This window comes from Dermacentor albipictus, chromosome 4 (assembly GCF_038994185.2).
Source record: "Dermacentor albipictus isolate Rhodes 1998 colony chromosome 4, USDA_Dalb.pri_finalv2, whole genome shotgun sequence".
NCBI classification, from domain to species: Eukaryota; Metazoa; Arthropoda; class Arachnida; order Ixodida; family Ixodidae; genus Dermacentor; species Dermacentor albipictus.
Genome location: NC_091824.1, coordinates 123,063,861 through 123,089,726, shown reverse-complemented (window position 1 = coordinate 123,089,726; position 25,866 = coordinate 123,063,861). Strand labels below are relative to the sequence as shown.

The 25,866-nt window shown below is 44.1% G+C and overlaps 1 protein-coding gene across 1 annotated transcript; it reads right to left on the bottom strand.

The window, feature by feature from the left end:
* Window positions 1–303: 303 nt before the first annotated feature.
* Window positions 304–25,839, bottom strand: Rab11 (RAS oncogene family member Rab11). Its single transcript, XM_065451376.1, has 5 exons — window positions 25,562–25,839; window positions 20,872–21,067; window positions 15,537–15,730; window positions 9,982–10,062; window positions 304–1,747 (listed from the first exon to the last, which is right to left on the bottom strand). Exons 1-5 carry the CDS (start codon window positions 25,599–25,601, stop codon window positions 1,605–1,607), a joined length of 654 nt encoding a protein of 217 aa, XP_065307448.1. The 5' UTR covers window positions 25,602–25,839; the 3' UTR covers window positions 304–1,604.
* Between the last annotated feature and the right edge of the window lie 27 nt (window positions 25,840–25,866).

The window sequence follows — 25,866 nt, the reverse complement described above, 5'->3', positions numbered from 1 at the left end:
ATTATTCTGGCTGCATACATTTACACAATCATTAAACTCAGTCAAAAGAACAATGCCCACTTCAGTGAGAGATAAGACTAATGTCCTTGCAGGAACAGGATAGGACAGGGTTCAGATAGGACAACAATCCTAAGTGCTACCGATGTGCAAAAAGCAATCGACTACAGAACCCACAGAACTACAAAGGCATCCCTACAAGCCATACAAGCAACAAAAATGCACAGCTGGATGGCCTGAAGCTGTCACGAGGCCCCCGATGACACAGCATTCATTACAATGCCACAGAAGAAAAAGCAGCAGCACTATAAGCGAAGACATTGGGGACTTTATTGGTAATTATATATATATACACGGGATGACAGGGCCTCCACGTACACCAGCGCTCACTGCCACAGCCCTTGCTTATGGGGCGACATGCGCAAAACAGAGGCTGTTGGCTGGGGCAGTTGGTGCTGGTGCACCGCAGATGCATAGCAGATTCCTCTCTCTCGCACACGCTCGTATGGCATCCAAGAAATCGTCCACGCAACCAATGTCGTCATCCATTGTACAGTCATCGAAATACAAATTGATCATTTCCACAAAACGTTTTCTCGCTCACTCAATCCGTCACAGCAACTGCTGAATACAGAACACCTATGACAACCGAGTAAAAAATATGAAAAAAAAAAGGACTACCCAGGCGAGGAGCCTCCAGCAAATTACTGCTGCAAGTACACACCCAATGGAAAGATTGCTTGGGCTAAGGCGCAGTTAGGGACCAATGACATCAGCACGCCTTCACAACAAAACACCTGGCACTTTGAATCATTTCGAGGCTAAATTAGGGGGAGAACAGCTTGACGTGCAGCTCTGAATCCAGAAACAATGAACTAGGGTTAAATTTAGAGCCCATCACTGATGTCCCTCCTCAAAAGCAACTTACGCTGAAAAGGTGAACTTAAGCCACTGAATTCTAGCCAATACACATGTAGTGTATCAGAACAACATTACCGCGACAGAAGTGCAGCTGTGTTAAATAAACAAGTGTCCTCTTTATTCTCACAGCATACAGCAGCATCAGGAATGGCAGAAAAAAAATCCCGACTGGTATTCAAAAAAAAAAAATAAGATATTAGCTTGCACCTTTCACTAGATGATCTGACATCTCCCTTCAGACAACTGAAGGGCCACACTGAGCAGGTGACTTGAATGCACCAGTACGCTCGGCCCGCTGTAGCACAGTTCACGAGCAATGCTGCTTCAGTTCAACACTGAGGATCTCTAAACGAGAGCAACGCTGGTGCTAAACATAGCAATGCTGCAAAAATGAGCCATTCCTTGGTAAAAAAAAAATATGGGTAAGGGGAGGGGCAGTAGCTGGGGGTCATCTGAACGAGAGAAAAAAACTGAATCGAGAAATGGGGCACTGTTAAAAAAAAAGCAAGAGGGCAGAGGGCAACGTAGGGGCAGTTTTTTTTTCATTTGGAAAGAACAAAAGTGGAAAAAGAAAAAGGCCACAGTGCAGGAGTGCTCTTGTGCCCTCCTCGTTTCTTTTTTTCTCTTGTCCCTCCTACTTTACAGGGGCCCTGCGCAGCCAAGTGGTGTATCCAGCAGCCAACATGCTACTGCTGGCAGGCACACGACTTCTTGCGGTTGTCCGTCGGGTCCGTGGGAGCAATAGTGATGGGGATGTTGTCTCGAGATGGAGACGGATCATTGTCCCCTTCACTCCTTATCTGCTTTTGCGACACGATGTGGTAGATGTCTGCACAACAAAGGAAGCAACAGTGAGTACTTTGAGAACACCCATGCTTCAAACCAAAAGACCTGCACACATCAAAAGTCTAAAGGCACATTGAAAGACAAAGAGACCTTCCATGCACTATGCATGTTGTTACGTTTGAAAACCACATGTAGCAAGTAAATCCGGGCCTCGCCAACTGCTAACATCCCCCCATGAGTTTCAGGTTCACAACTGCAGTGTGCACAAAATCAACAAGTGACTAGAATGGATGACAGTGCACTTTGCGTGAACACTGGGTTCGGGAACAAAGATGGGTAATTGTCTCATCGTCGCTGCCACTGCTGCCATTGCCTCCGTCGCACAACGCCGCTGTCTTTGGCGGTAAGAGTCGCCTCGTCAGAGATCCCTTCACAGAATGAGGCAGCACTATCAAACTCCTCCATCGAAGCACTACCTGCTTCAGTGTCAGTAGTGATGTGCTCCCAGAGCTCGGTAATGTCAGCTGCTCCCATCATGTTGGTTTCGCTATAATGGGAGGTTTAGCCCCTGTGCACAAAGCTCTCCTTTTAAGAACAGTTGTTTATGATGGAAAAGAGTCCCCAACCCTTTTTCTCTTGATCAGCATGGCCACTGGTCCAGCTATCATGATCACGGTACTCCTGGTTTGCAGAATTGATATTGAAAAAGTTGTGGCGCCCATAGTAACAGCAAAGCTAGAGTAATAAACTGAACAACCACACCGACACCGCACAAGCTGCGCACTCATACTTGCGGTGTTGTGCAGTGTCGCTCACCGCATCTAAAAGCCATCGTAAAGCCTCAACACATTTAACCATTGAAAAGTTGTGTACTTATTCTACTATAGAATCATAATAGGAAAATTTTAATATCTGACTAGTTTCCATGCTGTTTTCATTTAAGTGGGGGACATAGGTCATTAGACCCCACAAATAAAAAAAACGAATTTTGGAATATAGCATTTCTCGAATCTACATCCATTATTCTCCTCATCTGCCAAGTTTCCAATCTTGTAAGGTCATATTTCAGCCATACTATCAATTTAAAAACAGATAGGGCAGCCGATTTTTCGCGTGTGTCGACGCTAAAACGACACACATTCAATGATGCCGCGCTCGCGTACAAGTGCCTTGAGGGCAGCCATCTTGGTCTCATTTGAAAGAACAGGGTTTCAGCTTCAAACATTGTGCGCTGCTGCTTCGTTAGGCTTGCCAGTTCAATACAAAAACCGGCGGAAAAACATGGATGAAATGTGCACTCTCATTCGCTGTCGCATGCACGTGACAAGATAACACCACGTGATTGGCTGGGCCCACTCCTGAGCTGTCTGCTAGCCCCAGCAGAGGCACAGGTGAGACTCCATGTTCTATACAATCATTGTGCGTGTACACGCGACGATGCCTCCTCAGCTTCAATAGTTTGACTCTACGCACAAGTTTGGAAAGAAAAGGAAGATGTCCATGCTCAACAAGTTCAAAAAACACCCCACAGTGTCGCAAGTTGTTGAGGACGAGCCACCAACAGCGTCAAGAGACGAAACTGATGGAGCCAACAGAGTGTTAGGCCTAGGTGGTGCGACGAGTAGGTGCGACGAAAGCGCCAGCTGCGCCTGTAGTGACACTGTTATGCTGATGCCTTCACATTTGGTGCAAATCGAAAGGAGATCTGACGAGAAACTACAAGAGCTCACGTCAACCGCAGCAGTGAGCCGCAAGTCTGAGATCTTGTCCGCTGGCGATGTCGCAGCCGGCCCGTTGGCGATACTGTTTTCACCGTGGTTTGCCTGGAATCAGTGAACTGCACTGCTGGAGCATATGAATTGTATTACATGCGGCGGTAGCGCGACAATCAGCCAGACGGAACACGAATATGGCCTTGCAGTAAGCCTGGTGCTCGCCGCATGTGACTGGGACTCGGGTGAATTCGTTTGCCATTAATATTCTGGCTGCGCGCGCGATGCAAGGCACCGGCCATCGGCAAACTGCGTTCAATTATATTTTCGCAGCAATGAATATATCGCACCGCGGGCTGCATGCGAAAACATGGCAGGGGTACGTCAAAACGAAATTGACGCCTGCCGCAACCCGGGCAGCTGAAACGCTTACAAGTGAATGTGCGAAGTCTGTCCGGCAGCTTTACAGCCAAGTAAACTTCGGCAATCCGGGAAACGTTGCTGCATCGCATGACGGGTCTTGGATGGCTCGCGGGCACAGTTCGCACATCAGTGTTGGCGCCGTCATTGAACTTTTTACGGGACTTGTCCTGGACTACGTTGTGCTGCGCAACTTTCGTGCCGGTTGTCAGCGTGGACCAAAAGCTGGTGACCCTTCATACGAAGAATAGAAAGCCAGTCATGAGTGTCCAAAAAATATGGATAAGAAGGCTGGTGAAATGGCGGTGGAGGCTGGCCTCATTTTATTCAAAAGATCGCTGGAAAAGTACAGCTTAAGATACACAACTGTGCTGTCGGACAGTGACAGCCATACTTTCTCTGCCCCAAAGGAGGCCAAAGTATATGGCTTCATAGAAGTTGAAAAAGAGGATTGTGTCAAACTTGTCCATAAGAGGATGGGACAGCACTACGTAATGCCCTGTCAACAAAGCACAGGGGGCCTGGCTCAGAACCACTTGGTGGAAGAGGAAGGTTGACTGGAGATTTGGTCAACAAATTGAGCTCTTATTATGGATGGGATCTGAAGTCCCACACTGGTGACATAGAGGCCATAGAGAAGGCCGTGATGGCAAGCTACTATCACGTAACATCAAATGATGTCATCTCAAATCGTAGCCTTCTTCCAGAAGGTCCCGATTCCTGGTGCCGGCAAAATGCTGCAAAGACCAAAGGCCAACCTGTGCCGAAGCACCACTAAAATTTACCTACTCATGTAAGCAAGGCGTTACTGCCAATTTACCAACGGCTCTCTGACAAGATGCTGCTTGAATGTTGCCAGCGAGGCAAAACACAGAACAACGAAAGCCTGTATACTCGCAAATATGGGCGCTCGCACTGAAGGAGCACTGAGTGTTGAGGCTGCAGTGGCGGAAACAGTGATGAAATTCAATGCTGGCTGCAGGAGAACCTCGGCAAGCATTTTGCAAGAACTCTGGATGAACTCAGGCCAAAAGTGTATGCAGCACATGGAGGAAAAAGAGCGGGGCCGATCATCAGCTGCATCTGAACCCAAGCATGCATCGGCACAAAATGTGCAGTGCTTATTCAAAGAGAACCACAGAGGTGCTAATGCCCAAACTGACTATGTCCCAGGAGCCTACTAATGTTTTGGGAATGTGTTTATGTACACATTTGTGACTTCACAATTAAATGTGACATTTGTTTGTTTTCTTGATTTTCTCGAAATCCTAATTTTGCACACGCAGCAAGACATTTACTGTGATATATCAGTAGCTATCATGGATATAATAATTTTTTTTGCAGCATGAAGCTAGATATGTGGAGCACCCAACATAAGAAGCAGTTTTTCAAGTTTCATTGTTTAAAGTTTTTAAAATTTGTCTTTTGCGTGACTAATGCATGGCCATGTTCAAAACAATGGGGTTCAGTGCCCTATAAATTAAGAAATATTGATCCAATCATAAAACTGCTTCCTATATTGGGAAGCTTGTGCTTTCTGCTATTGGTCCATATGTCATTTGTCTATTTTTGTGCAGCAGTAATTTGTCTATTGTAGTAAGAACAAAAGACATTGCTTTCTTAATTATGTAACGAAATAATGAACATACAGAAAAAATAACTGCATATTTAGAATCAGGAGAAGAAACTAAATAAGCAATGATAACTTTTGATCACCACGTCCCCCCTTAAATGATGCAGGCATGGGTAGTTCGTGAGCAAGGGATAACCTTGTGCACGGCTGTGATGGAAATTGTGCTGCCGTAGAAGCATGTGAAAGCTGTCGGCGAAAATCGCTTTGTGATGTGCGCGGCAGAATGATTTTTTTCGTCCATTAGTGCAATGTGAAACAGCCTTAAGGCTGCAGTTATTGCCCAGGTTGAAAAGGGCAGGAATAAAATGGAGATCGCCGAAGAATTTTGAACTGCGTGTAGCTCGATGTCTACAATTTTGAAAAACAAGGCCTCCATTCTCAGCGAACTCTGACCGGTATGGGTGTAAAGAACAAAATGGTGACGGCTGTGGCGTTCCCAGTCATCGACAAGGTGGTGTTTACATGGTTTTGTGAACAGCATGCCAACAAAGAGCCATTATCTGGCAGAGTGCGTCAGCAGAAGGAGGTGGACTTCGCGTGCATGCTCAGGCACAATAATGTTAAGGCTGGTTGAGCCGTTTCACTGCCCGCCATGACACAGTGGCCAAATTCATTTCTGGGGAAGCAGCAGCTGTCGACCCTGTGGCAACGTAGTCATGGCTGCTGACCAACAAAGAAGTACTGGACCAGTACAAGCCCTCAGACGTTTACAACATGGATGAGGCAGCCTTATTCTAAGAGATGCTTCCATCAAAGACCCTGGGCTTAAAAAGCCAGAAATACCATGGGGATAAACGCAGCCAGTGGCGTTTAACAATTTTGTTATCTGCCAACATGGACCATACAAACAAATTACCACTGCTTGTAATCAGCAAAAGCAATAAGCCCCGCTGCTTCAAGGAAAAGCGTAGGCTGCCCGTACAGTACACCATGAACCTGAAGTCATTGATTACCCGGGCCATATTTGGCAGCTGGCCCGAGACCTTTGATGCCAACACGCAGAAGGCAGGCAGGTCCGTCTGCCTTTTTTTTTATAATGGCAGTGTCCATCACGTTGATGACGTGGCCCTCTGGAGAACTCAAGGCCTTCTGGCTGTACCCTCTCCCCTTGAGCTACGTCATGCAAGAGAGGCCCACATACAAGTTCCGTGCAGTGTGCTACGAAGCTACAAGCAGCGCACCTGTGTTCCGGGAACCCTGCCGCTCTTTGGATAGCTTCGGGGTTAGAAAAGTCCTGGTATGCTGCGACATGCTTTCGAACTACTTTTTCTTCTGGACGTGAACCGTGCATGTAGTCTCTGCACTTGTGCTGCGATTGCGGTTGTGTGTCCAGCAAGCCTTCATTGCCGCAGAATATGGATTACATTCATGCCAGGATATGCCTAATAAGTGCTGCGTGCCTAATCGCTGGAGCAATTGCAACTCGGGGCCGAAAAACCATGTGTTCATGTTTCCACATGATCAATGACAGAATATTGGGTGCCAATGCTAAGGCAAAGAAGACAAAAGCTGGAATTCTGCGTATAAGGCAGCTGTTTCTTTGTAAATAGTTGCACGAATGTTTTGTATCTCCACTGCTAAACACATTTGAGGTGGTGTAAATATGTGGACTGCAGTACTGTATGTAATAATGCCTCGAAAGTGAAATTTAGACTGGAATAAATACATGTGTCCCGAATGTGAAGGGCACACCAGTGAAGCTGTCATGAAATGTGTTATGGTGCAGTGCTAACATTTTGTTGAACAGCAAACTTTTTGACGCCGACGATAAATCAAGACAAAGAAGCTACTCTGAAGAAGAGGACAGCACTGCGACTTTTCAATATCAGCCATGCTCCCTGTCATTTACCCGAAATTCATTCTCAATCCTATGGTTGAACCATTTCATTTTTTATGGACGGGCTGTTTAATAATGCAGCGCGTAAATAGTGTTGCATAAATAAAAAAATCTTGGAACACCCTCTGTCCGCTGCAGGCCATCTGCTCAACTATGCCTAAAAAAATAGAAAATAACTGCACTCTGGTTAACGTTGCCCATAAGGGCACGATCCCTTCATTCAACCTGTATCTCTGAGCACGCCGCCAGCCTCCTCTTCGCGACGTCACTCGCCAATCGCACAGGCCTTCTCGTCTAGGTGGTGTTTGTAAGGTGCACTTCCTTCTCGCCCTCTTATTGTGCCAGGGGAAAGATGTTCACTCGCTTTACCAAAAGAACAACGCTGAGGTGCGAGTGCCACTAAGAGACACTAAAGTCAAAGATTAGGGCCGCCTACCATTTTGCGTAGATACAAAAAAATTTTTTTTTTTCACCCACAGTCTGTTTTAATTCCATGGCTTCCTTTTGCCGGCACATTTATGACACCTTGCGCATCCACACACGTGCGGCAGTTAATTTGACTTCCGTCTCGCAGGCTGCTTCCGTTTGTCACACTCGCGAAAACCAATATCTGGTTTTTAATATCTCAAGGGTCCTTGCTAGATGGTTGCTCTTATTGCTTACACGAGTGTTATTGCATTTGTTCACAGGCAGGTGCTGGTACAATTAAACCTCGATATAACAAACTTCGTCACATCGTGAATTTCGTTCTTTGAAGTATTTAACTTTTCACAACCTCTTGCCCACAGAACACCATGTACTTTGAACCTCAATTTAACAAAGTGTGCGTGCGATTTATAACCTGACAAAATTTTGCTTCCACTGCAAAGGAATGCCGAGTATATACATGGAAACTTCCAGGATGCAGGTGGTCGAACGGTTGTATTAAAGCGGCTACTTGCAAACGCACCTCTCAAATTGCGTGCGGTGCATTTAGAGTGACTAAGTGGAGCTGCATCACATTCTGCATAAAGTTCAAGGGCAATAAGACCTATTCGCTCCCTGCAAACTTTGTGCTTTAGGTGCGAGTGAAAGCGTGCAAGGGTGACACAAGAAAGATGGTGGCTTCTCTTTCTCGAATGCTGCCTTCCCACGTGAGCTAGGGAAAGAGGGGGAGCAAGCTTGCAATAATGAGATCAAGCGGCACGGGGGTGAGGGGTAAGTTGGCACGCATTGAGATTCCTGGCGCACATCGCGATTTCTGGCACGCATCTCGGCTGTGGTTGCACATGGCTTTAAGCGTGGCTGCGGGAATATGCATTTGCGCACCCTGTTTTAGAGGTAATCTGCCTTGTGTGCAAAGAGAGGGTGTGCCGAGACAATGTGGCATCATGCAAGCTTTTTACCGCAGGTTTAGTATTAGAGGTTGCGTAATCTCAAGTTTCGGCGACCCCGTTGGAGTGCGAGGCAGACGAAGCATTTGCTCCCTGCTGCCTGCACTTTTCATGATAACATCGTCTCAGTGCAGGCAACGCTATCAGCCACAGGGGTGGAGTGGACACGAAAGCGTGGCTGGCTTTGCTTAATTCGTACTGCTGATGTGAAGATATAGTCGTGGCTCGAAACCATATCATTCGCTGCCGGCTCCCAAATTCATGAAAATGATTTTTTTTTTCCCCGATTCAAGTTTGCTATTTTCGATTGCCTGATAATTCGGGAAATTCTGCGGCCTCTTTCTGTGTAAGCAAATCGATTGCCGACTGCATAAAGATAAACTTTCAATACAACAAAATTTCTATATAACGAAGCAAATTGCCGATTTCCGTTACTTCGTTATATAGACGGTTAAGTGCATATACAAATGCTGCCATATATGAATGACGCTGCCATGTATGCCTGCATTTCTATTCTTGAGACTCACGAAAACCAATTGCTCCTTGTTGGCAATGAAACGAAAGATTACTGCAAGCTTCCGACTCATGTTTGATGGGCGTACAACCACAGAGCTTTCTTACGTGCACTCCCATGCACAGTTTGAGACGCTATGGATATGAGTGCTGGTTGCTCTTCTGCAAGCGATTCGAGCCGTGATTACTTCTCAAGTGCCGAGTCGGAATAGTACATCCATTCCACTGTATTTACATTTCTCTTCTTATAACTACTAATGCAAGTCCATTTGTATTCATGAACAAACAATGCATATCTACCTACAGAAAATATTTTCTGTAACTTTATGGTCACTAAGAAAATCATGCTAAATTTTTTTCAAAATAGGTCACTCTAAAGATGTTAATCTGCAATAAGTTTACCCGGGGGGGGGGGGGTTGCATTTGACAAAAAAATTGGCCCTCGAAGGATTATTAATGCATTAAATAGAAAAATTAGAATATTGAAATTCACAATAAGCATTTCTTAAACCCAAACACTAACACTTCCGCAGAAGGTGATCTAGCAGTATACTGTGCTACATGCAATGAAGCTTGCACTGTGTGCTTATCGTATGGCGGGTCAGCTTTCCCTTTGTCAGTGTATGGAGATGAAGTCGCGTAACTAGACACTTAAGCGCATTTCATGCGGTTGGGCCTTCAGGGTTTGACCAACTTAGATCTTACTGCACAAATTATCAGACAGCACAAGCATTTCGATGAAACAAAAAGCACCATGAACAGCATTAAAATAAAAAGCTGTTGCCTCACCTGTTAATATTTGATGGAACGCTGCTTCTACATTCGTGGAGTCTAACGCAGATGTCTCAATAAACGAGAGCTTGTTTTTTTCTGCACAAAAAAGAAGAAAACATATGTCAACAACAACAACAACAACAAAAGAAAAGGTTCGGAGAAAGCTTTTCTTATTCAAATACATCTAAAACACAAGAATTCTTTCACAAGGCAACCACTGGACCAAGAATCCCGCATCAATGAAATTTGCCGGAATGTAACCCCGCATATTACCTACTCGCGCAAGGTTAGCTGGCTACAAGATGAGCTCAAATGCAATTGCTCTGCACTAAGATTGTGTAAAATACCACCACATTACACTCGTTTGGCTGCCACCATTTTTGTTGACAAAAACAACCAAGCGCTAGAAGTGAATGCATGTGCTGAAAACACATCATGGCCGCCATCTTGTTTATGGCGCGTTTGCAGCAGCACACATGTCGCTACTGACATGTGATGACGGTTGCACAGCTGCGCACCTAGCGCAGTGCGTAATGTACACCCCTGTGACAAAAATGCAGCAAAAACAAGGAAATCCATGTCCCACCGACGCGTAATTGGTTATGGCGATTGCAGCGTGCAGTGCCACACATCGGGCCGCGATTGAGTTATCGTCCAGGAATACGCATCCGTTGCTTCAAGAATGCAGGTTTTGGTGGCACCCCACAGGCATTGCGTATGGATTTGGCGCCGGACGTAGATATGCACGAAGGGGCCGTAATCTAGATCAATTAAGTTTGGATATACCAAGATACGATCACTTTTACGCTCGGTGCCGGACATGCCAGCACCTACGGGCAGCTGCGTGTGGTGGAGAAATGCTGCTACATGCAAGGAGTGCTGTTGCTCTGTGCCCGGTGCCGAGTTACCAAAATCTTGCAAGAGTCATCTTATCTCCGAAAGAAATTAACCGAGTGTACAGGTGTGCTGAATACTAGTGTTGCCACAGCTGATCGACGCGTGTGGTGCACTGTGTCACCAGCAATTCGGTTCTATATCCTCGAGCAAAGCTTAAGTAGGCCAACGGAATTTTGACGGTAGAGTTTCATTCTGCTACACATTACGTATTGGTGCCGCCTCATTTCGCAACTCCTACGAAAGCAAATTTTTTCGCGTTCCCCGCTGATTTCGTTATTGCGAGGTTCAGCAATTTACAGCTTGCATGAAATTGTTAAAAGGTTTAAAAGGGCTTTGCAAAAGTCCTACTCCCAAATTAACTATATATTTCTGAGGGGTGCAAAATATTACATCAATTTTGTCCACTTTAGAAGTACAATCAAATGAAACAACGGATATAACAAACTAAGTGAAATTCCCCTTGATAATCCTCAAGCATTCATACTGCAGCATATGTAGTACAGTAAAACCCCATTAATTTGGATTTCACAGAACCCATCCCAAAAAGCTGTCCGAACTAAGCAAGTGTTGAATTATCGAGAGTATCAAGAAAAAGAAATGCTTGCTACGTCAACACACTTATTTACTGAAGGAATCAGGAAATCGTGTTTGTATTTTGCACAAATGCCATGCGGAAGCTGCAATTCTCATCACGTGACTGATTAGCGCTTGCAGTGGCGAAGGCCTCGCAACTTCGCGGCGAAGCGCATGTCTTCCCGAGACGCTTTTCACTACCACGCACACATCCAGATTTTTAGCCAGTGAGCTGGTTGCTAACAGATCGTTTGTCAATCACGATGTAGCCGGTGCTCTTCAACCTCGATGGCTTTACACCGAGTTAGAATGAAACTACTGTTTGCCACAACCGCTGCGGACAAAACTGCGGGCGCTATCGACGCAATCATGGATGGCAGCAACGCAGTTTTGAAGGCACGCGGCCGATGCGGTGTTATGTGTGGCAGTAAATGCAAGAATAAAGGCTGTAAAGGCACAAATATGGACGAAGCATTCTGGTGTTGCCATCATTCACGTACGATTTTCGCTGGCGACTGTGGCAATGCGTACCCCGCCACTCCATTTCGGTTGGACGCTAGCGCCATTTTTGCTCTTTTGCGTCACCCAAGTTTTGAGAGTAGTCTGAAGTAACCGATGTGCGACCAAACACGTCTGAATTAACAAGATTTATTGCACTAATTAATTAATATACCTGCCATGACCAGAGGATGAGCTCAAATTATCTGAATTAACAAGGGACAATTTCACGAGGTTTTACTGTAATGGATATATAGGATTCCCATTCCCCCTTTATTATAACAGGGTTTTACTGTATTAGGTGCAGTTTACAGAATTCTGATATTTTTCCTTGTCAATCTATAGAGTCGCAAACATGATAGATGAGTTTTTCAAAATTTTGCAATGTACAAGATTTCTAAAAATTTTAAGGCACAAGTAAAAATTTTCTTCATATGGTAGATTTCAATTCTTTTTCTTTTAAATGCAGGAACCCTCATCAAAATTGGCACAGCGTCTTTTAAGGCCACACACAGACCGGAGTTTCCAGTATGCCTGGCTATGGCCAGCAAACTCCAATATGTCACGCCAGTGACACCAGTATAGGCAAAAATTGGTGCCCTGTGTACTTCAGTGCATTGAACTTGGCCAGCAGTAGTGTGGTGATCAGCTGTGGCCACAGCATGCCTTACGTCACCAGGCATTCTGGTTGTGCAGTGACTCGACTCAAGAGCATCAACTTTGCGCATAGTGATGAAATGCACCGTGCATGATGCATGCCTGCATTATGCCAGACAATAACTGCACCTTTATGGCAGTGGTTACTACTTGAATAGTGAAGTGCCTGAAAACTGGTGATAAACTGGAGTATGCAATCAATAAGCCATAAATCAATGTACACGGGTTGAAGTAAAATATTATACCTGCAAAGCCCAAAAGCAAATATGCCACCAGTGAGTAGACCTTAATATAACAAAACTGAAGATCAACTGAAGATGGAAATAATTAGTATAATAGCACTTATAACAGAACAAAAGGCTTGGCACCAATAGAAAAGAATGGTCTGCATTTTTCCAAGGATGTTCTAAGAAAATCCGAGAGCGCTTCCTGACAGTGTCCAAGCCAGTAATCCCTTGAAACAGCTCACTTCACATATCCTAAACAATGCACGATATTCAGCTGTAATTTGTCCTGTGAGGATGACTGTCCTTTGTCTTTTTTCACAACACAATGTTTGCTTCTTTCACATGCAAATTGTAGAACAGAAGGCAATAAAGATAAATGCATCCCACCGTACATGCTATGTATATATGTACGCTTTGTTCTTGTGTGTGATTGAAATTTACTTGCTCTTGAAGTTCATATTGTCAGTTAAAACAATTTTTGCTGTGCTGACTACAAAATGCTTCGAGGAGGTGGTAGATATACAGAACATGATCACATTGATATTATCCCTCCCACTCTTGCAGCTGATGAAGATGGCACTGACCTTGTCTTCACAATCACTGTTACAGAAAACTATGTTACAGGTAAGCTGGAACACATTGAAAGGGCTGAAGATTATCTCAAGGACACCTTAAATAAAGATCATGTACAAACATATTACAAACTGCAAGAAATAGGAAGGAAAGGAGGCTGATGGAGTTAAAGGAAATGCTCAACCAAGTAGAATGAGCAATGTAATAATCTTTGTGTAACCCACTATTTGAAACAATCAGTTCTGATCTCTAAGATAGGCTAGAAAATGACAAGAGAATCTTACTTCCTGTTGAAGTCACAAAGCAATGTATTCTTCCCCTTTCAATTTGCAACAAATTATGTTATCACTATCCTTGAACTTAAGCATCTCTTTTTCTGAAGACCTACTTCCAGTTTGATTCCAAAAGGTGCAGTGTGTATTTTACACTATACAGCATCCTTTTAAACTAAAGCAAAATTCATTGAAATTCACTGGTGCTGTTGCAGGGAAGGAACACCATGTACCAAAAACAAAAAATGCAGTGGCTAGATTTTCTTGGGCCTTAGTGGTTAAAGAAAGAAAGCACAGAAAAGACTAAATCCTATCCAAAAGAGTAAAACATTAATTAGCATAGACTGCTGCCCAAGTGCCACTCCTTCCTACCATTTAGTTTAGGGCATCGTCCACAAGTTGGCACCACAGCAAGGATGTAAATGATTATATGTCTAATTACAAATTAAAACTACTTTCTGAGCACTGAATCACTCCAAGGCCACTTTATGACAGGTGCAGCCAAAACAGGCAGGCAAATTATAGTTTTCTCCCACAAAACTCAAGCTTCAGCAATTATTATCCTCACATAATTGGGTTTCTGCAAGGGTTTCTCCAGCAAAATGGCTGACAAGCAAGCTAGTTGCAAAACGGCTTCCTAGGAAAAACAACCTGCAGATGAGACCTTGAAGCAAGATGCACTAAGGTCTGGTTCAAGTGCAATATTGATGTGAAAGAATAACCAGGTCCTACAGAGTCATTCTCAATGTTCACATTGTATATTTAGTGTTAAAATTACAATCTCAGACTTTTCTGACAAGACCGATGTGCCACATGCTATAGTGGCTGCTTGCCACAAATGAGCTTTGTAGATTTCAACAAAGCTTTTACAAACTCCAAGTAAAATCTTGTAAACGTTCAAATAATCTGAAATGCAAACTTCAGAACAGTTTTTTAATGCCTCTTCAAAGGGAGTGTGGACCCACTACGTGCCATTTTCTTGGGCTGTCTTCAGAATAATGGTATGCACAATGTGAAGACACTATAATGTTCAATTACTGCCGGAGCATAGGCAAGTTGCTGGATCACCTCCCACAGTTGTTGCTCAGGTTTACGTGTGTGTGTGTGCCCACGTGGAACATGTTTTAATGTGGGCACAGCAGGAAGCATAAGAATGACACAGGCCAATCACTGTTTGCACAATCAGTGAATTGCAAGAACACCATGCCTTTCTCTACCAGTTCACGAAAAGTGGGTTTGTAGGCATGGCATGTTTCAGACAAGCACCATTGCTTACCATACCTGTTAGACTAGTGCATGCTGGGCAACTTTCAAAAGTAGGCGTTTTGCAATGAATTCACCAAAGCTTGCTTGCATTAATCACAGTAACATTGATAATTTTACTATTTATTTGCATCTAGTTTAGGGCACGACTGATTTAAAAGAATACAAATAGTTAGGTACCGATTGCTCAGACATTTTTTTCAGACAGGCTCGATTTTCTATCCTACTTGATGCACCCGCTATTCCAGTGAAAAGAATATGATCATAACTGCAACCAAAATTTTGCCACAACATTTTCTTATGTATTTTGGCCAGAAGTAATGGTTTTCCTGCCTATTTTGAGTATTGCTATTGTAAATTTGTGTTTTATTAAAGCTGCTGCCAGCTACAGCTAATTTGATCCATTCCAATGACTAGATTGAATTCTTGGTTCAGGCAGCGTAGATCATCTGTCTTGCTTTCACTTGCCCATTTCTTTGAACTTTGCCTCATGCAAATGTAGCTTCATATGGATTATAGGCAATCCTACTGAGGCACCAATGATAAGCAAAACAGTTTTAAGGGCCTCAGTATTCCAATTTCAGTGGGCTGTAGTGCAAACCACACTAACCAGCAAAGGCCTTTGCTTCGTCGGTAGGCACAGCCCGAAGGTGTCTGAGGTCGTTCTTGTTGCCCACAAGCATGATAACTATGTTCTGGTCAGCGTGGTCCTTCAGCTCCTTCAGCCAACGCTCCACATTCTCGTAGGTCAGATGCTTCGCTATGTCGTACACCAACAGTGCACCCACAGCTCCCCTGTAGTACCTGCACATAGGCACAGCACACATCCAACCATGATGCAATGCAGAAGCATTGTTATGCAGAGGAATGATCAGTGGAACGAAGAGGCTCAACTTTACTCGAGTCATTACACCTCCAGGCAAATTTCTGTGGCAAGTAAGGGAAAGCTACAAGGGTGGAGCGTTAACACACACATTACCGTATGAAGTAGGTCAGTAGCATTTGACAGCACTTTTGGCCTCTTGGAACAGATGCAGCTTCCATGTGTGACGGTTCTGTGTTTGCCCAAACACAGAAAAGCATAAAAATAGGTCAAATTTAGCACTCAGTGGCATGCTCTGCTTTATATTGTAGTAAATAAAGTGTTTATGGTTTCTCTTTCCCAGCTTTAACTAATATGGATGAAAATGTGACTTTTTCAGAAGCACTCTCACTTGTGCGTGCTTTGCCGACGTAGCTTTTTCTACATTGCCACACAAAGTTGTCTGCAAGTGTACGAAAAATGCATAGGATTGTAAGAGTACTTCGATGCAAAGGTGAGGCAAGTGGAGGGAAATATATAAGTCTTATGCGTAGCTTTGCTGTGAAATCTAGGAAGATCAGTGTTACTCTTACACAAGCACCCAAGCAGTCATAGGCCTCCATGTAGCAATGCCAAGACACCTCATGAGTGCATGACACAAGCAGGCATGTGCCTCATAATTTCATTGTGAAGCAACCAAGGACCCTCACACATTCTCATACTTTTATGAGTTATGTGCCTTGTGCCATCCTGAAATTTCAAAACTAATGTCAGTGATTGCTGCAGTAACAATCTGCGCACCATCTTAGAAGGTTCAGGATTTGCTTCATGGCAGAGTATACCTCATAATGCATAGTAAGGTTCAATTCCCACTGGGGGAATTTCTTAATGTGTTGTTGATATCATGCACATAGCCACATATGTAGCATGTTCCCATGTTTCAGAAAGTTACCAGTGGAGTGAGTCATTTACTGTAAAACAGCATACTGCCCCTTCAAGACAAACCTGAAACTTCTGCACAATATATGTGATGCTATGATGAAATATATATACTCGTGTAATGGCTGTACCCTTGATTTTTTAGAAGTTTGGTAGTGTTACCTGTTGTGTGGTGTGGGAGTTCCGAAACAGTTTTTTAATTGATGACAAAAGGCAGCCGTGCTGAGTTTCCAGCGCCTCCAGGTAGCAAAAGCATAGCCTTCAAAATTTAGCGGCTGCTATAGCTGTAACTGTAGTAACCGTAGCTTTTATTCCACTGCACAGTTTGGCTCTGAATCAAATTTGGCTATGCAGGCAGACAAACAATGAATCCATCCAGATTAAACTGTCCTTATACAAATTTCGTGACATTCTTTGTATGCCAAGTTTCGGAGAAAATTGCAAGCAAAGGCTCCACATTTTATCGCATTCAAATTTCAAATTGCCCATGATGAAGGAGAGCAATGTGATGATGCACGTCATTCCCCACTTTAACTAACCGCAATAAGTTAGCTCTCTATGGTGTCACAGTGATGGCACTACAGTGCTCATAGCAAAGAATGACGCAGCATTTTGGAGGATCAAACCAACAATGCATCGAATGGCCCAATAACAGCAGCAAGACTGCTAACTGTGCATGCACATCATGAAAAAGCTATTTGAAAGGCTTGTCACAATGTCCCTCAATGTTCCTGTGGCAAAAATCTTGAAGGTCACGCCTTTCCAGGTGCTATCACTTGCTTTGATTCACAGTGCACTGTTGTATTTGGCAGTTCACTACACGAACATGCATGCTGATATACATGCCTTTTAATCTTCTGATGTCTTCACTCACTTGTGGGCTACTGTTCTGCCACATCTCTACTTCTATATACGGCAGGCACATACAGAAACGATGTTGCACACCATAAAAAGCACCAATAGAGTAGCTTGAACACTTAGCATAGTCAAGTTCTGTTTGGAAGAAAAAAGTTATTTCACACTGAAATGAAACAAACCTGCTTTTCATGTGACCAAATATATATGGGCATTAGTTGTAGGGTCGGGGCTGGTACAGTATTTTCACAGTGGTGACAAATCCTGTACTATGCTTAGACAAGTCTCTCACTTAGGAAATGTCCATTTCCAGTGAATCAGACACCTAAAACATTTTGAAGCACTGTCACTTAATATTTGTTTAACATTACCCTTCAGAATTCCCTCAAAGTTGTACTTTAAGGTAGCCTTCCAAGACAGACACGTGCTGCCGGAACCTAAGGGGCTTTATTGGTGCTGCTTTGAAAAATGCTAGCACAGTGCATATTCCTGCATCCTCAAGTTACTCCTGCTTGCTCAGCTGCAATACCTTGACAGCAGGCAAAGCGAGCAACAAGATATCAAAAAAACAATACTGCTTCCCACTTCATGCTAACATTGCCATCCCCTCGACTGCTGCACTGTGAGAAACTCCCCCCAGCTGCTGCTGCAATGAACATTATGGAAACCTACCGTGTATTTACTCGCATAATGATCGCACTCGCGTAATGATCGCACCCCTAAAATTTGTCGTCAAAATTCGATTTTTTTTATTTCCCGCGTAATGATCGCACCCCGAACTTGCCGCAGCGATATGTCGTGTGCTAAGTCTAGCGAATAATGATCGCGCTTACCACCTGTCGAATGCTACGCGAACGACTCTTCAAGACAAGCCAAGCGGCCTGCACGCACTAAACATTCTTAAGTAGATGCCTCATTTCATTACTTTCATCACTTTCCGCACTTCCATGACAAAATGAGGTACAACCAAACTTGCCTTTATTATGGGTTGGCTTTATAATGGCTGATGTCAACAAAAACAATAAAGGCGCATTTCGATTCTTTTCATCTGCTTTTGCACTCGTGAGCACGCAACAAATCGCGCGCGGCAGTGATAGTAGCCACGTTTACTCTGATACGTTAAAAGTATGCCCTATTCATACGCCGACGCTTGTAACACAGCTAAGATGTTCGCCCACCCTTAGCGGAAAGAAGTGAAGACAGATGCCGCAGTTTCCGCAGCATGCCCGTCATGTGTTTCTGTCACTGGCAGCTAAGCGCGCCCACCTATTTCTGTCCCCTCAAAGTGTACATGGCTACATTATTGCCGCAAACTTGCCGATATTAACGATATTATTCATCACTAATACGGAAGAAACTGTTTCAATGCACGTAATGTACTCACGAGAAGAAAAAAAAATCGCGTTCGGCGCGTTCGGCTCGCTCCGCTAGCCGCCATTTTTGTTTTGGTGTCCCGCACCCGCAATCTCGCATCCCGCAGCAAACGCGGACGAAAAAATATTTTTTTTTTTCCCGGGAAATTTAATCCGCGTAATGATCGCACCCCTGAATTTGCTTTAATTTTTCTGACAAAAAAAGTGCGATCATTATGCGAGTAAATACGGTATGTGGAATCCTTGAGCTCAGCACTACTACCACCTATGTTTTGGACATGTGAACTAATGAAATAATGAATGTTTGCAACAAATGCGTCACGAGGGACAAATTTCACCAACAAGGAAAAAAATTTGCTTGAACAGCGGTGAAACAAGGAGGGATAACATTGATAGCCGCTTATAGGCTAGGAAGCACGTGGTTTACACTCTTTAGCATCAAGTGGTGATGATTACTATCAGGATGAACAAAACTGGTATAAATACCAGTCTTGGTAAGGTCATTAAACACTTGAAGGCTATAATTATTAAAGACAAAGAAGAAAAAATTGTTGCAGGCGATATTAACTTCATTTAGCCCATGCAATTGAATGCCAGCAGTACTTTGTGTGAAGACTTAATTTTCTATGAACTTTGAATTCGCAACCCCTGGCACTACGCCCAGAAAATGTTGCACACATATTGCAAGAGATGAGCGAGGCCAGTTCCTGTCTTAGTTGCACAAAACTTGACCACACCTTTATCAAATGGCCAACGTGACCTTTTCTGGTAACCTATGGCTCCTGAAAATACTGCAAATAGTTGGCACTTTTGTTCAGACAGAGGTGCACACTGAATTTTGCGCGCACACCGAACTGGACATGCCTTTTATGGTTGGCGTGTGCTATTATTGATGGCCAGCCAGTGTTCAATGCTAACGCAGGCTGTAAGCTGCAGGTGTAGCTGGGGGGAGGGGGGTCACACTACACTAAAAGAAGGATTACACCCTTTGGGTTGTATTTTTCCCCCAAACAATAATTATGATCTGTCTTGCCAGCAGTTCCTTTTACGCTGCGAGCCCGGTTCTTCCTAGTCACAAATGGCTTGCATGTTATCAGCTTGACACAGCATTCTCGACAGGAAAGCAGCGAGCACAGAGTTTTCAAGAGAGGAAATGCAAGCAAGACAGATGACGATTAATGTTTGGGGACAAGCCCCAAAGGGTGTTAACTTTTTTTTAGAGTAGACATTTACCCTCACCCCCCAAATTTATTTCTGTAGCAGAAATACCTCGCACAAATGTGCAAGAACACCGCCCTGCCCTGCACCACTGCCCCATTCAATATGTGCCCCTCGCAACAACAAAATGCTGCCCACTAGCTACCAGGCACCAACTTCGCAACACTTTTCTCTCTTAAAACAGCTGTCACTACTTATATCATGCGGCAGAAGGCATGTGCGAAGCCCCTTTTACCATAAAAAAAATCCTAAATTCCATTGCCTCCTGAAAAACAAGGCCTTTCCTTGGTGTTAGGACAACTTGTTGCTAAAGCCACTGAATGCCATAAATGCCAAATGGCACGAATACGCGACAAACTGTGGCCAGAGTAGCAACGCAAAAAAAATTACTAATTTCAAGCTCACTACACGCTTGTTGTAATCTCAGATGTAAACAATACGGTGAAAATTCTTGAAGCATAAACTGATGTTCTTTATATTCTGTAAAAATTTTTGATAATAGTTGATGTTTCACATGTGAGCTCCTCATCGACCGCAAGCCCAAACAACGGTTGCCAGCCTTCCACTGTTGCTCCTAGATGGCACCACAAGCCATTGTCGCGAATGTGTGACAGCGGGCACTTGGGCCAGCAAATGTACCTCCAGGGCATAGGCTACACTTATTTGGTAGATCACGAATTCTCGACAACTGGCATTAGAGGGTCAAGTTACTGCATATTATACATTTAAGCACACATTTACTAGCAAGCAAGACTCACGCGCTAGTGATGGCACGGTAGCGTTCCTGGCCTGCTGTGTCCCAGATCTGAGCTTTGACTGTCTTGTTGTCCACCTGGATCGAGCGTGTGGCAAACTCCACCCCAATGGTGCTCTTGCTCTCCAAGTTGAACTCATTCCGTGTGAACCTCGAAAGAAGGTTGCTCTTGCCAACGCCAGAATCCCCTATCAGGACCACTGTAACGGAAGATTAGAGGAAGTCAAGGTTAAATACACAAACATGTCAGCCAATAGTTTCGTGAGTAAATTTCTCTGAAACACATCTGCATAAGGGATTGATTTTGGGGAGGCCAACTATAGCAAGCTGCTCTTAGAGTGGTTGAGGGGGCAATAATAATCAGCTGCTATTGCATTAGAAGCTAGCTGCAGCAGGAGTCTTACTCTGAATGCCACTGAATGCCTTTTGATACTACTTTGACTGCACAATGCAATGTTCAGTATTGTGCTACACTAACAATGGGCATTAAAACATGTCAACGCGATTCAGCCATCCACTTTGTAAATGTACACAGCAATTTTAAGACACAAAGTGACAGAAAGGACACTAGAGTGCAAGTTTCTTTTGCAAGTCCGCACTGGCTCCCTAGACTCAAGTTTTACATCTCCAAAAGTAATAAACTCGGTGATCAGCTACGAAAGCATCTGAACTGGGTGCACACATATAGTCAACATATTACCATGAAAAGATGCAGCCGGAAACAGCAGTGATTGTGGCAACACCTTGTGACACGGTCCATCCAGAATCCATTAAAACATTCTTGCATTGCACATTTTCTTGACAGAAAAGGGTTAAAACAGTCTCATTAAGACGTGAAACTGTTACGAAGCAGCCAACGAAGATATGTTTCATGTTGCGATAACAGTTCCACACACTTTGTTTCACCATGGCCACACCTGTGAGCAGATTCCTGGCTGCATCTTGGTACCAGAGCTATATGATAACGGCGATAAGAGAGCACATTAGGCTGGCAATCATTGCAGTCTTGCTTCTGAGCGAGATACAACCTTAGGTCAAGTGCAGAAGTTTGCAAGCTGCTGGCATACTTTGCTAATATTGCTCATGAATGTTCCTGGCCCACATAAAATGGTACTTCCAAAGACGATTTCTTTGTGATGTATAATTATGTAAAGGGCACAGGGGATTGCATTGCTCACGATACAAGGTCACTGTGGATGTTGAGCATATTGAAACAATAGCGACTATTTGCTTGCACCGCAGTAAATTGCTTTCTGGGATTTTACGTGCCAAACCCACAATGTGATTACAATGCATGCCTTAGTGGGGGACTCCAGATTCATTTTAACCACCTGCTATTCTATAGGATGCACACAAATCTAAGTACATGAGCGTTATTGCGTTTTGCCCCCATCAATATCGGTCTGCCATGGCCAGGATTGATTGTGCAACATCAAGCTTAGCAGTGCAACACAATGCACTGGCGCCAGAGCAAAATAATTCTGGCAATTGTCACTGCCTGACCCCATGCATTAATGCGCAACAACAGTGTGTGCAGTAATACAATTTGTGACGTTTCTTTCATAAGTGTTTTACCACACATGCAAACCTGATGTTCTTTTCGTTCTCGCAGAAAATTTGTTACACAAGTATGCGAGAAATGGCGACAAGTCCAATGCTGAACATGCCAGCCGTACATTTGATATTTGCCAAAGTTGGCACAGTGTCCAGCTAAAACAATAACTGCCAGCAACCACACAGGTGGCTTTATGGCACTTTTGCACAATCATTATTGTAAGATGCTAAACCTAAGGCGCCCACTTGTCATGTAGAAGAATCAAAAGCTCAAGTTCTAAAGTATAAATTTTGTTTCCATCAAAATTTTCATTTCACCCTAGCCCTTACGAAATCGCTGTTCTGATGCTCTCAGATTCTCGGGACACTGTCGCCATTTTAGAACAAATACAAGGGGGGTCCAAAAATAAGCAAACTTTCTTGAAGTGAAGAATTTGATATTCTTTTAAGGAAAAAAACAAAAAAGTTGCCTTCAAAGTAGTCTCATTGAGCTGCAATGCACTTAATTTTTTCCCACTGTTTCGATGCATCCTAGGAACTCTTCATTTGTGATCCTGTCAAGGGCCATCTGTAGAGCTGCTTTTACAGCCGATACGCAATCCAAATGCTGCCCCTTCAAATTTTTGTTTGCCTCATCTGCAATACCTCAGTCAAACTTTGTTGGCATGCACACTAATGCCTGTATTCTCTGATAACTCGTCGATTGCCATTTGGTGATCTTGGTTGATAGTTTCACAAATCAACATTTTCATCTGTTTCACTGGTTGAAGAAAGACCCAAACAAGGCTCATCTTCCAATGCTCATTCTGCCAAACTTGAATCAACAATACCAGTTGTAGATTTTAGTAAGGCTCAAGGCTTGTTTCTTGAACGCTTCTTGAAGCATTCCATGAATTTCTGTGAATGTTATTTTTTTTTTCAAAAAGAAAAAGTTTTATGCAGAGACAGCTCCATATGATCACACATGATGGTTTCTCAGACGTGTCATGGTTAATCCCCTTCAAAACAAAGCAATGCACAGAATGACTTGCTTCTATGATGGCTTTTGTCAAGGCACTGCTACATACACTTAGTGGCATAATATGAAAAACAAAATTTGCTTCTTTTGGGTCCCCCCTTGTATACAACCACCCACAGCACCACATCCCTGCTTTACATCCAACCATGCAGTAGCAAGCCCTGGGCACAAACATCCAAGTGACTCGACTATTTGAAATTAGACACAAACAGTAAAACGCCACAAAATCATGACTAAACTTCTTTTGGCGACATAAGCAATGACATAAACGATTAATGCACTTATCCAGAAACCCCAACATTTCAAGTGCACTCATTTTTGCGGTTAAACGAGCACACAAGCGCCCTCTTATTTTAATATACCCCTCGCCTGTACATGATCTCTTTTTGAGAACAGTACTAAGTTACATCTTTTCCAGAATTTTAATATTAAGACATCGTTAGCCTTCCTGTTGAAAAAGAAATGCCTCAATGTGCAAGGAGCAACAAACTGATCTATACAGCGCAAGCAACTGAACCATATTGGGCACAGCTCAAGGCTCTGACCATTTGCAGTGTTGCGAAAGTGTTAAGCGCAGTGTTAGTGTACAAGAGCTCCCTTTTGCTGGTGTTCATTTTCAGAGCCTTCAGTCACATCGCATTTCAGGGCCAGCATTACTTTGTGTGACTGCAGTATAAAAGCACAGGAGATAGCACGTTCTGGCTAGGAAAGCCTTCGTGCATGCAGCAGACTGCATAGCATATATACAGAGAGAGATAAGCAGCTATGTCACCCTTGTAGAGAACCATTTTGAGCAAAATTTGTAATATTGCCTACGAATTACTACTGTAATCTGAAAGGTTGGCGAGAACTTAATACTAAGCTTTGTAACAAAGAAAGCACAAATTCTTAAGGCCATCGTGCATCAGCCAAGGAAGTGCAAGGCGAAATCTCAATAGATGGATTAATTATACCGCACCCAGTTGCGTGTCTACTGAATCATATCTTCATATTCAACAGCACGTTTTCGGGTCAGCCGGTTATCGGTCTATCCCGTGCCATGAACACCGGCTGATAAACACGTAATGTGACAAAAGCTATGCTGGCGTTGAGTTGCTGACATAGGACCTGTTATCAAGAGCGATACAGCTGGAATTCCGGCGCTGCTTTGTGGGTGTAAACCTCAAATCTTAAACCTCCTCGGAAGCTCGGTAGAGTAGGGATTACACGAATAAAAATCTAGCGGCCAAGACGACAAGTCTCGTCATCTTGGTTTCACCTAGTACGCAGACACTGCATATGGCTCTCGCATAACGTGGTGGGCGGCAACGCCAAAAGATCTTCCTTCCGATATGAACCTTGCCATCGCGACGTACTGCCGTCTAGACACCGAGCGAAACCGACAATCGTCCTCAATGTTTTCCTTGACGTCGCGTCCTTGAATGAGCACAGAGTACGGTGCGGTTTCCCGGTCAGCAGCACTGGAGCAATATTTCACGAGCGCGGTAGACAAGAAGTCCAGAGAAAGGCTGCCCACGGCCGCACACACGCACGTAGCATACAGTCATCTTCCGCTCAGGATGACATCAACTCGCAGAATCGCTACACGCACGCACACAGACAACGTCAAAGAGAACCGACTGAACTAGGCTTATGGAGAAGTAGGCGTTGCGCATCGCAGTTAGACGACCAAGAAGCGCATTTGGAGAGCCCTTTATTGAAAGGAACTCGAAACGAATGTTGTAACTGTGCTTCAGATGAAGAGGCAGGTGCTGCTGTAGACGAAAGAAGCCGTGACACGGTCAAACAGACTGCCGACTACAAACGTCACTGCCTACTGTCCGCCCCCACTCAAAACACCGGGAAACGGCATAGTGAAATTAAATCACCGGAGAAAAGTCAGGCGGCGAAGTCGCGGATGCCTGGTCAACAAATCCGCGTACAAAAGCTCCTCGGAAGTTGAGGAAATAAAACTTGGGCAGCGAAATTAAGCCTATGGAAGCCTCACCCAGTTGAAATGGACTAGGCAACTCCGGCAAACAGGGACAGGTACGAAAGTAGGTGTTTGAGAGCGCCGAAGAAAGACACAAATTACGCGCCGCAGCTAACTAGCACCGGTAACCAGAGCATAAAATTGCCTTACCTTTGAAAAGATAATCGTATTCATCATCTTTATTGGCCATCCTAAGCCGCTGACTCCTGTGCCCCACTGGCGACGAGTGAACAACGAGGCTGAAATCAGCTGCAATAAATATCTCGCGACGAGGAGGGGCCTCTTAATTCATAAAATACACTCCGGACGAACGCACAGGGCTTCGGTGCCGGCCGATTATCACAGATATAATACCCTTCAACTACACCCAAAACACCAAGATGGCTGCGCGTTCGACGCCCCCAGATTCTGCGCACTCTCCGAACGGAACGGATGTACACGACCGGAAGTTGATT